General features: G+C 45.6%; 1 protein-coding gene across 2 annotated transcripts in view; it reads left to right on the top strand.

The window, feature by feature from the left end:
* Positions 1-2,474: 2,474 nt before the first annotated feature.
* LOC135901591 (uncharacterized) overlaps positions 2,475-12,484 on the top strand; it is a 53,906-nt gene continuing 43,896 nt past the window's right edge. For both annotated transcript variants that reach the window (XM_065431418.1, XM_065431417.2), the window contains exons 1-3: positions 2,475-2,770; positions 4,475-4,685; positions 6,484-6,576. In XM_065431418.1, coding sequence (XP_065287490.1) covers positions 4,485-4,685; positions 6,484-6,576 — 294 coding nt within the window. In that variant the 5' untranslated portion in view covers positions 2,475-2,770; positions 4,475-4,484. The remainder of the gene's footprint in view (positions 2,771-4,474; positions 4,686-6,483; positions 6,577-12,484) is intronic.

Genomic DNA, 12,484 nt, shown 5'->3' on the forward strand with positions numbered 1-12,484 from the left:
GCAGTGACGTTAAGCAGTTTTAGCTCAACGATTCCCCCCGCCCTCGGAACAATGTGTCCTAACAATTTGATCACAGCTGCTCAGCGGAGCATGCGCCCAGCGCTCATGCCGGCAGTGGTATGCAGAACGCTGCCACATCTGCCATCGCTCAGCTCCCGTTACCGGGCGGTGTGTGTCATATTCACATCTCTGTCGATTTGCAGCCGAGCTGACTTCCGTGTCGTTTACTGCCGCTTGCAACTTTGAGCGACACGCTTGTCAAAAATGAGAAATTAATGCAGTGAGTGCTTGAAATGTAAGTGGAGCGCACCGTGAGCAATACTGCGTTGGTTGAATGGGCGTAGGGAACACCTGTTTTTTTTTTTTTTTTAGAGGGAAGCTTTCTATGTCTCACTGATTCGTTCGTGAGCGCCCAAAACGCACTGCAGAAAAGCCACTTTACACATCTGAGTAGAATACTTCCGCTTACAATCACAGTTGTACCAAAAAAAGAAAGGCCACAATGTCATCCTCTTGACCAGTGGGAAAACGCCACGCTACCCAGGTAAACTGTATATATCTACATTGCATTACGCGCGTCACCCAACGCATTCCCGCCGTCCCCATGGATAGGCCGTGTTGTGAAGTAGGGGTCCGTGCGGCTAATGAAGGTTCCATGGATGGTGCCGTACCAGGTGTCGGGAGAAGGAAAGGTTCCGAACGATGTTGAAGAGAATGAAAAAAAAAAAGGATTGTATTCAAATGAAGTATATGGTTCAGTTTTACAATACGGCTCCAGCTATCGGAGCACACTATGGTAGCGTAGTCTTTGCATGTCCGAGCCTCTCTGCATCTCCGAGCGTCTCTCTCTTCCACAGCCATCCGGATCCGTTTTTTATGCCCTTTTCTTCCCTCTTTCCCTCGTTGAGGGAATTCACTGGCCAGTCACAAACGCTGAATCTTTCACCACCTCTATCGCCCCTCACTGGTCTCCAACATGGTGCTTCTGTCTTCTGCGTGCTGCTCGGGTCTCCTACGTGGCACAACAGGAGGCAACCACCTGCTGTCGACGCTTTTCCCCGGGAGTTCTCGACGATGACCCTGTCATCGATCTTCGTGACGTAGCCTTCATCGTAGCCTCTTCGTGCCAGTCAGGAGAGGCGACGTTGCTGTCTTCGAGCGAGCTGCCTTGAAGTGAATGATGAGGCGTGAACATCAACCGTGACAACTGCATGTCGCTGGTGGGGCAGCCCCCGCTATGAGGGACCGCCAGGCACAACAGCCGCGGGTGTAGCGCACGGCAGAGGAGGCTGCCGTACGCGAACGTAAGCGCGAGTGCTATCGTGCACGTAAGGCCGATCCCCTGTATCGGCAACGGCGTGCAGAAGCCATGCGTATCCGTCGACAATCCGATCCGAGCAGGCGCATCAACGGGAGGGAAGCCAGACGTCGTCGCCGCGCTGATCCCGAGGTTGGCAACCGGGAGAACGTGGCCAAACGCCAGCCACTCGACGCGGAACCTCCTGAAGAGACGCAACTTTTCAGGTGGTTCCGCGTCGAGTCGCTCGACAATCAAATCACATATGCATAGCATCGGGTCGCTCAGCATTTCTTGGGTTGGTTGGTCGTTGGAGTTTGATTCAGTTTGCACTGAGGGAAAGCTTCGTGTTCAACCATCTTTCTTTAAGAAAGAGGCTTTGATTCTTTAGTCTTGCCACAAGTTAACTGAAACACCTTGCATATACACCCAGGAAACGGTAAAAAAAAGACAACAAAGAAAAAATTAACACACCAGCTTCGTTTTTACTTGGGTAGATTGCCAATAAGCAAGATTTAATTCCAAGTATAATAAAATCACATGGTCAGGAATCACATGGACAGAAAAGTTAACAAAAATAATAAAACGTGATTGTTCAGCATCAGGTGCAATTACTATTCCAGAGAGGAATAAGCAAATGAAGCGCAATTGTTCGCTTAATATACATGACTATGAACATAACTAAGATGTTGAACTGTTTTGTTGTCGAATTCTAGCATGTAGTAGTTGTTTTATCAGTGGTGTATAATAAACCGGTTGCAATACTGAATAAGGCCAAGCAAACCAGTTGAACATCTGCACTCGGATTTCTTTTAAAGAACCACGCGGCGAAGGCGAAAAACGTATAAGGCACAAAATAGTCCATGCCATCCCCATGCGACTTTGTGATAGCAAAACAAAAGCAACTCGCGACTCAATATTTCGTACAGAGACGACTTTTACTGTATAAAAGGCGTACAGTACGTGCGGCCTTGTCATGGCTCCAGTCTACCAAATCGTCGACGCTCTGAGACGCTAACGAACCGTAACACAGCTCCGCGATTGCTTCTACCAGGGTTGCTTGAACATAGTTTCTCTTGCAACGCACATGATGACACAACGTCACGCTTTATCCCCGATCGCAATACCTTCTTCCGTTTGTTCCATCGCTGCCAAACAGTTTCCATACGTTGCACTGTGTTTACATATTGGTTCCTTGCTTCTGCCCACGTATGCTATATTCTGCAAATATACAATATCACGGAACCGCCCATCGTTGTTATTGCTATGCCTGCAGTGTGAGACATTGCCGCGCAGCCGCACCACTACAGGGAACCACCGAAGCTCCTCGCTATCTTCGCGCGTCTACGCGGCGAGCTATCTTTGTCGCTGCCTATAGCAACCGCGATAAGGCGCTGAAGCAGTTCTGTCAGTTCCGCCGCGCCGAGCAACGCCTGCGAACAGACCACAGCTGCAGCAAGCATCCGTTCGACGGTGAGTGGATTCTTCTAGAAATATTTTTCCAACTTGAGTTTGTAGCAGAACATTTCGCTACGCAGTTTTTTTTTTTCGTCGTTCGTACGCCACCATTCTGGGCCGTATAGGCAGTATGACGCTTTCTCACCACGAAAGGCGGCATAGTTCCAGAATGCTGCACACTGGATTCAACGCTCAGGCACAGGTTGTGTACACTGCTCGTTGGTTGTGTACACTGCTCCTTTTTGTGCCTCAGCGTTGAATCTGCTCTCTTTGTGTCTTATACTTCAGCGCTGTATTCACTATGCATTATTAAATAGAGCGCTTACGAGCAATATTTGTTAATCTTGGCATAGTTCCGTTTTACATGCAGTCTCATATTGTGCCGATGTCTTTAACTGAGCCGAAAGACAAGAGCAGTATGCGTAATATTACCTGGTTAACAGCAACGCGTTGCGGAAGGCAACGTGGCAGTATGACGCCCTAAGAAATGCGGAAACGCGCACAAGGCAAAGATAATTGCCAACAGATGCATATTTAAGCAATTGGGAAGCTGAAGCTTCACGTTTGATTCAGACTTGTTGACAGACGGCTCAAGGCAAAGAAAAAAAGAACCTGAGAAATAAGTGCCGCGTAGTATGCGCATTTTTTTTTTCGTTTTGACGTATGCGTCATAGCAAGTGACCGCTTTTGCACACGACTCGAATGGAGTGATAGCTGGTGTAGATAAAGAGGTCTTGCGCCCTTTGCTCCTTACAAGCAAAAAGAAAAAAAAACAATGCAATCACTGCTGTACATTTAATAGCGACTTTGTCGGAGGCCTTCTTTGTTTTTAGTATTTCTTTAAACGTGCAGACAGCTGAACACAATTTTAATTTCAAAGACGTCACATTTCCGCTTTCCCGGCACTTGAGAGGTCTCAAGGGCAAGGCGATGCATTCGGATAAGTTTACAATGAAGTTATAGGAAATGTCCCTCGTTATTTCTCACTGATGCTTTGAACAAGTTGTGTTGTATTTCCATTTCCAACGGAAGTAGTTCAGCCCTAATTTGGACACGTCAAACAAGTTATTGGAGGATTGGTATTTAAAAAAAATATCTAAAACTTCTGCGATGTTTTCCATTTTGTTATAACCACGGTTATAGATGCTGCTCTTTATTTCCATATGTGCTGAAGCAATACGATATTGTAGCCAAGAAATTTCCCGAAACGGAGACGTCACGCATTTTCGCGGTATCTCTCTCCGGTGAATATTGCGGTGAAGGGTTCACGAAGCATGCGCCGGTAGTTCAAAGGCTTGTGAATAAGCTCTTAATGGTCCCTGCTCGTGCGTCATGCATGCAGTGCTTGAGAATAAATCTTAACTGTTCAGCACTATAGTGACTGCTTGTATAAATAGACGATAAATTCGGTCGCTGAAGTGGCATTCATGAGCTGTGCTCACTGAGTTCTGCAAACTTGCATTTGTGTTTGGTAATTGGTTGTTCCACCTGCTTTTCAATTACTTACAACAGGTAAAATTAAGGGAACTAATAAAACTCTTGGCTCTAGTGCAGTTCTTTTTCTTTAACTTTTTTTTATTTGCGCGTGCGCTTATGCTTCACAAAATAATGAAACCACGAAATCAAAGAAAATTGAAGGGCAGCAAAATAAGTGTTTCACAGCAAAATAAGTGTTTCACAGCGCGTTCATTGACTTCTTCTTCTTCTTTTTTTTATTAGGGAAGCCACCATGGTGGATTGTCAGAAGCCGGGCTGCCAAGGCAAGCTGCAATCGAAAGGCGCGATGGCAGTTTGTTCAAGCTGCCGCTCAGTCAACTGCTTGCAATGCAACGCCATCCACGAGGGAATGTCGTGCAAGGGGTACATGAGGAGCATCTCGGCCGACGTCTCACCAGTTCAAACGTCGGCCAATCGAGGGGCCCAGAAATTGGTTGGTTGGTTTAGCTGGCGTGATATCTTACGCGGAACCTTACGGCATGCACTGTACAACGGCGGAATGCGAACGTTGATCACAATATGGCGAGGTACTCGGCGTTCGCGTCGTCATTAGCAGCTGCAGTGCAAAGCTGGAGGCTTCCATCTTTGCTCTCACAACTCTGTTGCCTAACAAACAGCGCGCGTGCCCGCTTCGAAAACGGGTCGGTGGCTCCACTCATATTGAGTTGTTGCCAGTTCCATAGCAATGCTGATAAAAAAATACGCATGTTGCCCAAATGACAGCTAAAAATTGCTGACGTCCTCAGCTGCACCTGTGCAGAGTAGTTTTTCGGTGATAACTCGACGGACAGTGCAAGTGGGCGTTGAGTTATCAATAAGCTTTCATAGACACACTTGCGCGCGAGAACGAAATCATGCCGTTGTATTGCAACTAACGACTTCAAGAAATTCTGCCGCAGCACAAAATCTTTAAGAATGGCGTTGTGGTCAGAGGCGTACCGATGAAAAAAAAAGGAACAGTTATTTGACGAACGTGTTTTTTATTAATCTAAGTTACGCTTGTGAATTCGAAGAACAAAAAGTCCTGGTTTCCCCGGCAACTCATTCTGCAGCCAAGCCAATTGCCTTGGCTTCGTTGAGAATTAAGGCAAGAGGATCGTATCTTAGAACGCGAGGTCATTTACCACGAAGAGCAATGCAACCTCTTTTCCGAGAATTCACCTTAAATTGTTTGGAAGGTGAAAAACACAAATTAGAATGGTTTGATCGCTGCTTCAAAAATCTAGTCACTCTTGTTCGCTTGGGTAAGTCGGTCTAGGAGCGGCCCGAGGCTATACTGCGTTCGGTGTGACCATGCATGACCCGCGCTGCAAGAAGTTCCAGATAGGCAGTGCACCTTTCTTTCTTTCGGGGAGGGTTGATTCCTCTTTCCGAGTCATGCCGCAGTCGCGCGTTAACAACGTGAACTATCCAGTTTCTTTCAAACAATGCAGTTCGCAGTAAAATATGGTCACTAAAAGCACACTCCCCTTTCTTTCACCTATCGCCAGCAGACCAATAAGCGCTAACAAGAGCTGATGCTAAGGCCCGATACGTTCGCTAAAATATTACGGCGACAGATTAGAAAACGAATCCTGACGCGAAAGCGCTGTTCAGCGTCGCGACGTAAGGACAGAATATGGAAGTTGCGCGGTGCCCGAGAAGTAGGCCGATGATTCTGCAGGTGCGCATATCCTTGACGTGTTCAACCTCAGGCTGAGACTGCCGTTGAATGTTACAACAGCTGGAGTCATCTCGCGCGAACCCCTCTCGACTAAATATTTAAAACTATCGTTAAACAAGTGGCAAAAAGTCGTTGGCTAAATTACCTGGCTAGCATTCAGCAGCTGTGTGGAGCCTCATCTTCATTTGCTTTAGGAGGTACTTAATACAGCATGGGAGTGCTGTGCAGACTTGATCTCTCAGCACTAATATCCAGCACCTATCAGGGGCTCTGGTAGTGCATTTGGAGTGTGGGATCAGGAGCCAGAGCTAATTTAACCTATACAAACGTTTTTTTTGTAATATTGAAACCATTGCTCAGTTGGTTGTAGTAAAGCGGGAGTCGGTCCTGAGGGCCTGCCGGCGGAGGGGGGTAGCAGTGCCCTCTTGCAATGGAACCTGTGCAGGCGCCCTCCCACTGTGCTCTCCCCTGGTTCCGGAGCCCAGGATACCTACTGAATGTGGTGACGAAACAGTGCGGAGCATGTTATGCTTAGGTTTTGTGCATAATTGTGCCTGCTTTATCACAGCACACCCAACAGTACGCCACACCACGTCCATCAACTCCTGCAGCGACCCCAGGACCATCGCACAAGAAAACGGTGACACGTATGGCAGAGTCGGTAAGTTTTACCACCAGCAGTGAGTCTCCAAAACTATAGTGACTCGCAAATATCAATCGTAATTGAAATAAAACCTAATTCGCCTCAATATGCTTAGGCTGCCTGACACGCATGTCCTTTCTTCAGTTTTTATAATTTGTTACTTCCTGCATTATATTGTCATGTGGTGGTGACGGTTAAGAATACAGTAGCAAAACTGAATGGTGAAGCGCTCCTTATTGGGTGAACCTGTGCCCAGAAAAATAGGCTACACAAGCAGCACAACGATAGCGGCGAACACAGTCGGCGATCGTCGAAAATCTGATCTGCCGGTCAAGCGCGTCGGCTTATATACGCGAGTCATCTAAGGTCCCAGCAGGTTCCAGAGTAATCGCTGGGACCCGCGTGCCTTCAGGAGAGTTCTACACCGTTCTCGACACGTATACATTGAAGTCAGATTACACAAGGTTCGGTGACAACAGACAGCTGTTAGAATTAAAGTTTTAGAAAAAGCTCACAAAGGGACTTAAGTTGAACCATCAATAACATTCCAGAAACTTTCCAACATACAGGCGCGTGCTGCGCTGTGCGATAACATTTGTTAGCATATATAAAACGAGCTCATCTTGTGGTTTCGCGACTCGACCACCGTCTTTAAACGGTACTGAAACAAATTTGCTATCCCGCTTTATTTTTTTTTTTGCTTTATCAGATGGCTGTTGAACCCGTAACTACAGTGTCGTGCAAGAATTCATTGAATGGGCCAAAAATCGCCAATTGCACCCTCCTTTTAAGATGACTGTTTTAAAAAAATTACTATTCCAATCTGTGACGATGGAATGGCAGTGAAAGCTGACGACAGTCAAAGGTCAGTTAAACTGCGTGATCCCCCATCCCCCAATTGTACCGACCTATACACAGATCACTTGTAAACAACTCCTGCGCCAGGAAATTTGGCGCGCTTTTTGAATTCGCGGCAATGAAATATAGGTCGTTATAGGAATAACTTGTAAAAGAGAAAGAAAAGCGACACGAATATTTTATCAGTGCTCCTTTAAAGTATATAGCACACTTTCGCCCTTAGTGGTCCGTTTTTCCATTCACTGCTGCTTGCCGCCATCGATCAAAGGAGTCTGTTCTCGGATGACTTCGTATCGACTGTTGATTACAAGCCATTTATAACAGTCTGAATTGATTTCTTAAACTGTAAACCGTATATATAGTATACTCGCGAGCTGTCTGTGACAATGTAAAGAAAGCTGCGGAGACAAAGCGCGCACAAGGATGATCGTTCCTTAAAGTCCCACATTATCATTCGTGCTATCGCTTTAAGCTGGAGAAAAGAAAACAAACACCTTAGTCGCAAGACAAAATAGACTGCTGAGTGATATATTTGACTTATTTTTCTTGTTTATCCCTTAAAGGCTTGGGCAAATGTGAACCCGTCGCACGTGGACATACGCTGATTCATTATCTGTTCCAAGAAACCAAAAGTGCTGTTGAACTCGACCGGAATACTTCACACAGTCACACAACCCTGTAGATTGTCCGCGAGTATATACCTGCTATTTTTACTTGTACATTTACTTCATTTTCGACACAGTAGTGCCTTTTGTGATGCCATTTTCTTTTGCTGTCCCGACCTGTAGTTTAGTTGCGTATAACTTAAATAGAAGCGCGAAATTTTTATTCACCGTTGTACACCCGTATTTATTATATACTGGATTTTTAGACCAGTTGAATAAATAGTTCAAGCTGACGTACGGGAATGAGAAAAAATGTCAAAATTACATCATCATCCGCCTGGCTTCGCCCACTGCAGGGCAAAGGCCTCTCCCATACTTCAACTACCCCGGTCATGTACTAATTGTGGCCATGTTGTCCCTGCAAACTTCGTAACGTCACCCGTCCACCTAACTTTCTGCCGACCCCTGATACGCTTCCATTCTCGTGGAATCCAGTCCGCAACCCTTAACGACCACCGGTTATCTTCCCTCCTAATTACATGCCCTGCCCATGCCCATTTCTTTTTCATGATTTCAACTAAGATGTCATTATTTCACGTTTGTTCCCTCACCCAATCTGCTCTATTCTTATCCCTTAACGTTACACCCATCATTCTTCTTTCCATAGCTCGTTGCATCGTCCTCAATTTAAGTAGAACCCTTTTCGTAAGCCTCCAGGTTTCTGCCCCGTACGTGAGTACATGGTAAAACACAGCTGTTATACACTTTTCTCTTGAGGGATAATGGCAACCTGCTGCTCATGATCTGAGAATGCCTGCAAAACGCACCCCAGCCCGTTCTTATTCTTCTGATTATTTCAGTCTCATGATCCGGATCCGCGGTCACTACCTGCCCTAAGTAGATGTCCCTCACCACTTCCAGTGCCTCGCTACCTATCGTAAACTGCTGTTCTCTTCCGAGGCATTACTTTAGTTTTCCGCAGATTAATTTTTAGACACACCCTTTTGCTTTGCCAGTTCAGGTCAGTGAACATGCTTTGACATTTGTCCCCTGAGTTACTCAGCAAGGCAATATCATCAGCGAATCGCAAGTTGCTAAGGTATTCTCCATTAACTCTTATCCTCAATTCTTCCCTGTCCAGGTGTCTGAATACCTCTAGTAAACCCGCTGTGAATAGCATTGGAGAGATCGCATCTCCCTGCCTGACGCCCTTCTTTATTGGGATTTTGTTGCTTTCTTTATGGAGGACTACGGTGGCTGTGGAGCCGCTATAGATATCTTTCAGTATTTTTACATACGGCTCATCTACACCCTGATTCCGTAATGCCTGCAAGACTTCTGAGGTTTCGACTGAATCAAACGCTTTCTCGTAATCAATGAAAGCTATATATAAGGGGTGGTTATATTCCGCACATTTCTCTATCACCTGATTGATAGTGTGAATATGGCCTATTGTTGAGTAGCCTTTACGAAATTCTGCCTGGCTCTTTGGTTGACAGAAGTCTAAGGTGTTCCGGATTCTATTTGCTATTACCTTAGTAAATACTTTGTAGACAACCGACAGTAAGATGATCGGTCTATAATATTTCAAGTCTGGCGTCAGCTTTCTTATGGATTAAGATTTTGTTGGCATTCTTCCAAGATTCCGGTACGCTTGAGGTCATGAGGCATTGCGTATACAGGGTGGCCAGTATTTCTAGAACAATTTGCCCCCCATGCTTTAACAAATCTGCTGTAACCTGATCCCCCTCAGCTGCCTTCCCCCTTAGCATAGCTCCCAAGGCTTTCTTTACTGTCGGCCTTACTTGTGGGATGTCAAATTCATCTAGACTATTCCCTCTTCCATTATCTTCGTCGGTGCCACTGGTACTATATAAATCGCTATAGAACTTCTCAGCCACTTCAACTATCTCATGCATATTAGTAATGATATTGCCGGATTTGTCTCTTAACGCATACATCTGATTCTTCCCAATTCCTAGTTTCTTCTTTACTGCTTTTAGGCTTCCTCCGTTCATGAGAGCATGTTCAATTCTATTCATATTATACTTCCTTATGTCGGCTATCTTACGCTTGTTCATTAACTCGGAAGGTTTTGCCAGTTCTATTCTAGCTGCAGGGTTAGAGGCTTTCATACATTGGCGTTTCTTATTCAGATCTTACCTCTCCTGCGATAGCTTACCGGTATCCTGTCTAACGAAGTTACAACCGACTTCTATTGCACACTCCTTAATGATGCTTATAAGATTGTCGTTCATTGCTTCAACACTAAGGTCCTCTTCCTGAGTTAAAGCCGAATACTTGTTCTGTAGCTTGATCCGGAATACCTTTATTTTCCCTCTTACCGCTAACTCATTGATCGGCTTGAAAAGTGCCAATTTCTTCCGTTCCCTCCTCAAGTCTAGGCTAATTCGAGATCGTACCATCCTATGGTCACTGCAGCTCACCTTGCCGAGCACGTCCACATATTGTAGGATGCCAGGGTTAGTGCAGAGTATAAGGTCTATTTCATTTCTAGTATCGCCATTGGGGCTCCTCCACGTCCATTTTCGTTTATCCCACTTGCGGAACAAAGTATTCATTATCCGCAAATTATTCCGTTCTGCAAACTCTACTAATAACTCTCCCCTGCTATTCCTATAACCTATGCCATATTCCCCCACTGACTTGTCTCCAGCCTGCTTCTTGCCTACCCTGGCATTGAAGTCGCCCATCAGTATAGTGTGTTTTGTTTTGACTTTACCCATCACCGATTCCACGTCTTTATAGAAGCTTTCGACTTCCTGGTCATCATGGCAGGATGTAGGGGCGTAGACCTGTACGACCTTCAATTTGTACGTCTTATTAAGTTTTACAACAAGACCTGCTACCCTCTCGTTAACGCTATGGAGTTCCTGTATGTTACCACCTATAACCTTATTAATCAGGAATCCGACTCCTAGTTCTCGTCTCTCCACTAAGCTCCGGTAGCTAGGACGTGCCGGCTTTTTAGCACTGTATATGCTTCTTTTGTCCTCCTAACCTCACTGAGCCCTATTATATCTCATTTACTACCCTCTAATTCCTCCAATAACACTTCTAGACTCGCCTCACTAGATAACATTCTAGCGTTAAACGTGGCCAGGTTGATTCCAATGGCGGCCTGTCCGGATCCAGAGATTCTTATCACCCTCTGCCGCGTCACAGGTCTGACCACCGCCGTGGTCAGTTGCTTCATAGCTGCTGGGGACTGAGGGCCTGGGTTTGATTGTTATTCATATAGGACGTTGTGGCCAAGTACTGCACCAGTGTGGCCAATCCTGCTCCGGTGAGGGAGTGCGTTACCGGTTCTGGTCACTGGGATCAGGCCGCACTCCAGGATTGTTTATGCAATTTTATCAACACGCGGATTTTTGTTAATCCGGTGGAAAATTTGGTGGAAAAATGGTAGAAAATCCGGTGGAAAAATGGATTCGAGAGAGAGCACAGTATGTATAATTGAGGTTGCATCGGTGGCGTAGAGGTAGAGCATCCGCCTTGCATGCAAGATTTTAATTCCGAAACCCGGGAAACCGCTATCCCTCCAAAATCTTGCACGCGAGGCGGATGCTCTACCTCTACGCCACCGCTGCAACCTCAATTATACATGCGGTGCTAATTTTAACCTTTCCGGTTTGAAATCTAGCGCTGGAAAAAAGTTGCGTGTATGTGGTAAAACTTCAACAAACTCTTGTAAAGCACAAGCTACTGTGCACGATTAAATCTTATAATTTCTGTGATAAGTGCGTGGTAACTTCACATAGAACGCGTAAACATGTCGTTGTCGCTAATTAGTCGGCGGTACAGATGGAAGCCCCACATATTCATGTAATATAAACTCAAAGTAACAAGTCTTAGCTGCAATGCGTGGGTAATCTTGATATAGCTTCATGAAGCGGGGTGTAGGTAAGGCGGTATTTGTTACCTGAGCTACGATATAACGTTGACAAGACTGATTTCTCGTCAGCGCAGACGAGAACGCGAGAGTGCCTATGAAAAGGCGGTGGTTCCGGGTTCGATCCCCGAAGCAGGCGGAATTTCTAAGTGTGAATCTTGCTTTTTGATGGATGCCAAGTTTTTTCCTTCTCTAATAATGGTGTATACTGAATATGCGCTGCTGATTCCTATACTTGAAGATTCATATACAATTGCAATTGTAAAAACCATACCGATTTTCCTAGTTCATATAAAAGTTTTAAGAAATTCAGCAAACGCTTAATGCATATTTTAGCCTTCGTTCTGGCGCAAATCGCCAATTATTTGTTTTGGTCCAACTTTCAAACAGCTGGATGCGCACACGTAAACTCACCATTCCTCTCTCAAGGACCGACGCCGCGAGACAGGTTCGCAGTCTAGCTCGCACAATCTCCTTAGCCGAGTGGAATACCGCACATACAAGGCGCACAAGACTGCACAGACTAAACCCGTCACTTCAACTCAGACCT

The sequence above is a fragment of the Dermacentor albipictus genome, chromosome 1, assembly GCF_038994185.2.
Source record: "Dermacentor albipictus isolate Rhodes 1998 colony chromosome 1, USDA_Dalb.pri_finalv2, whole genome shotgun sequence".
Taxonomy (NCBI): domain Eukaryota; kingdom Metazoa; phylum Arthropoda; class Arachnida; order Ixodida; family Ixodidae; genus Dermacentor; species Dermacentor albipictus.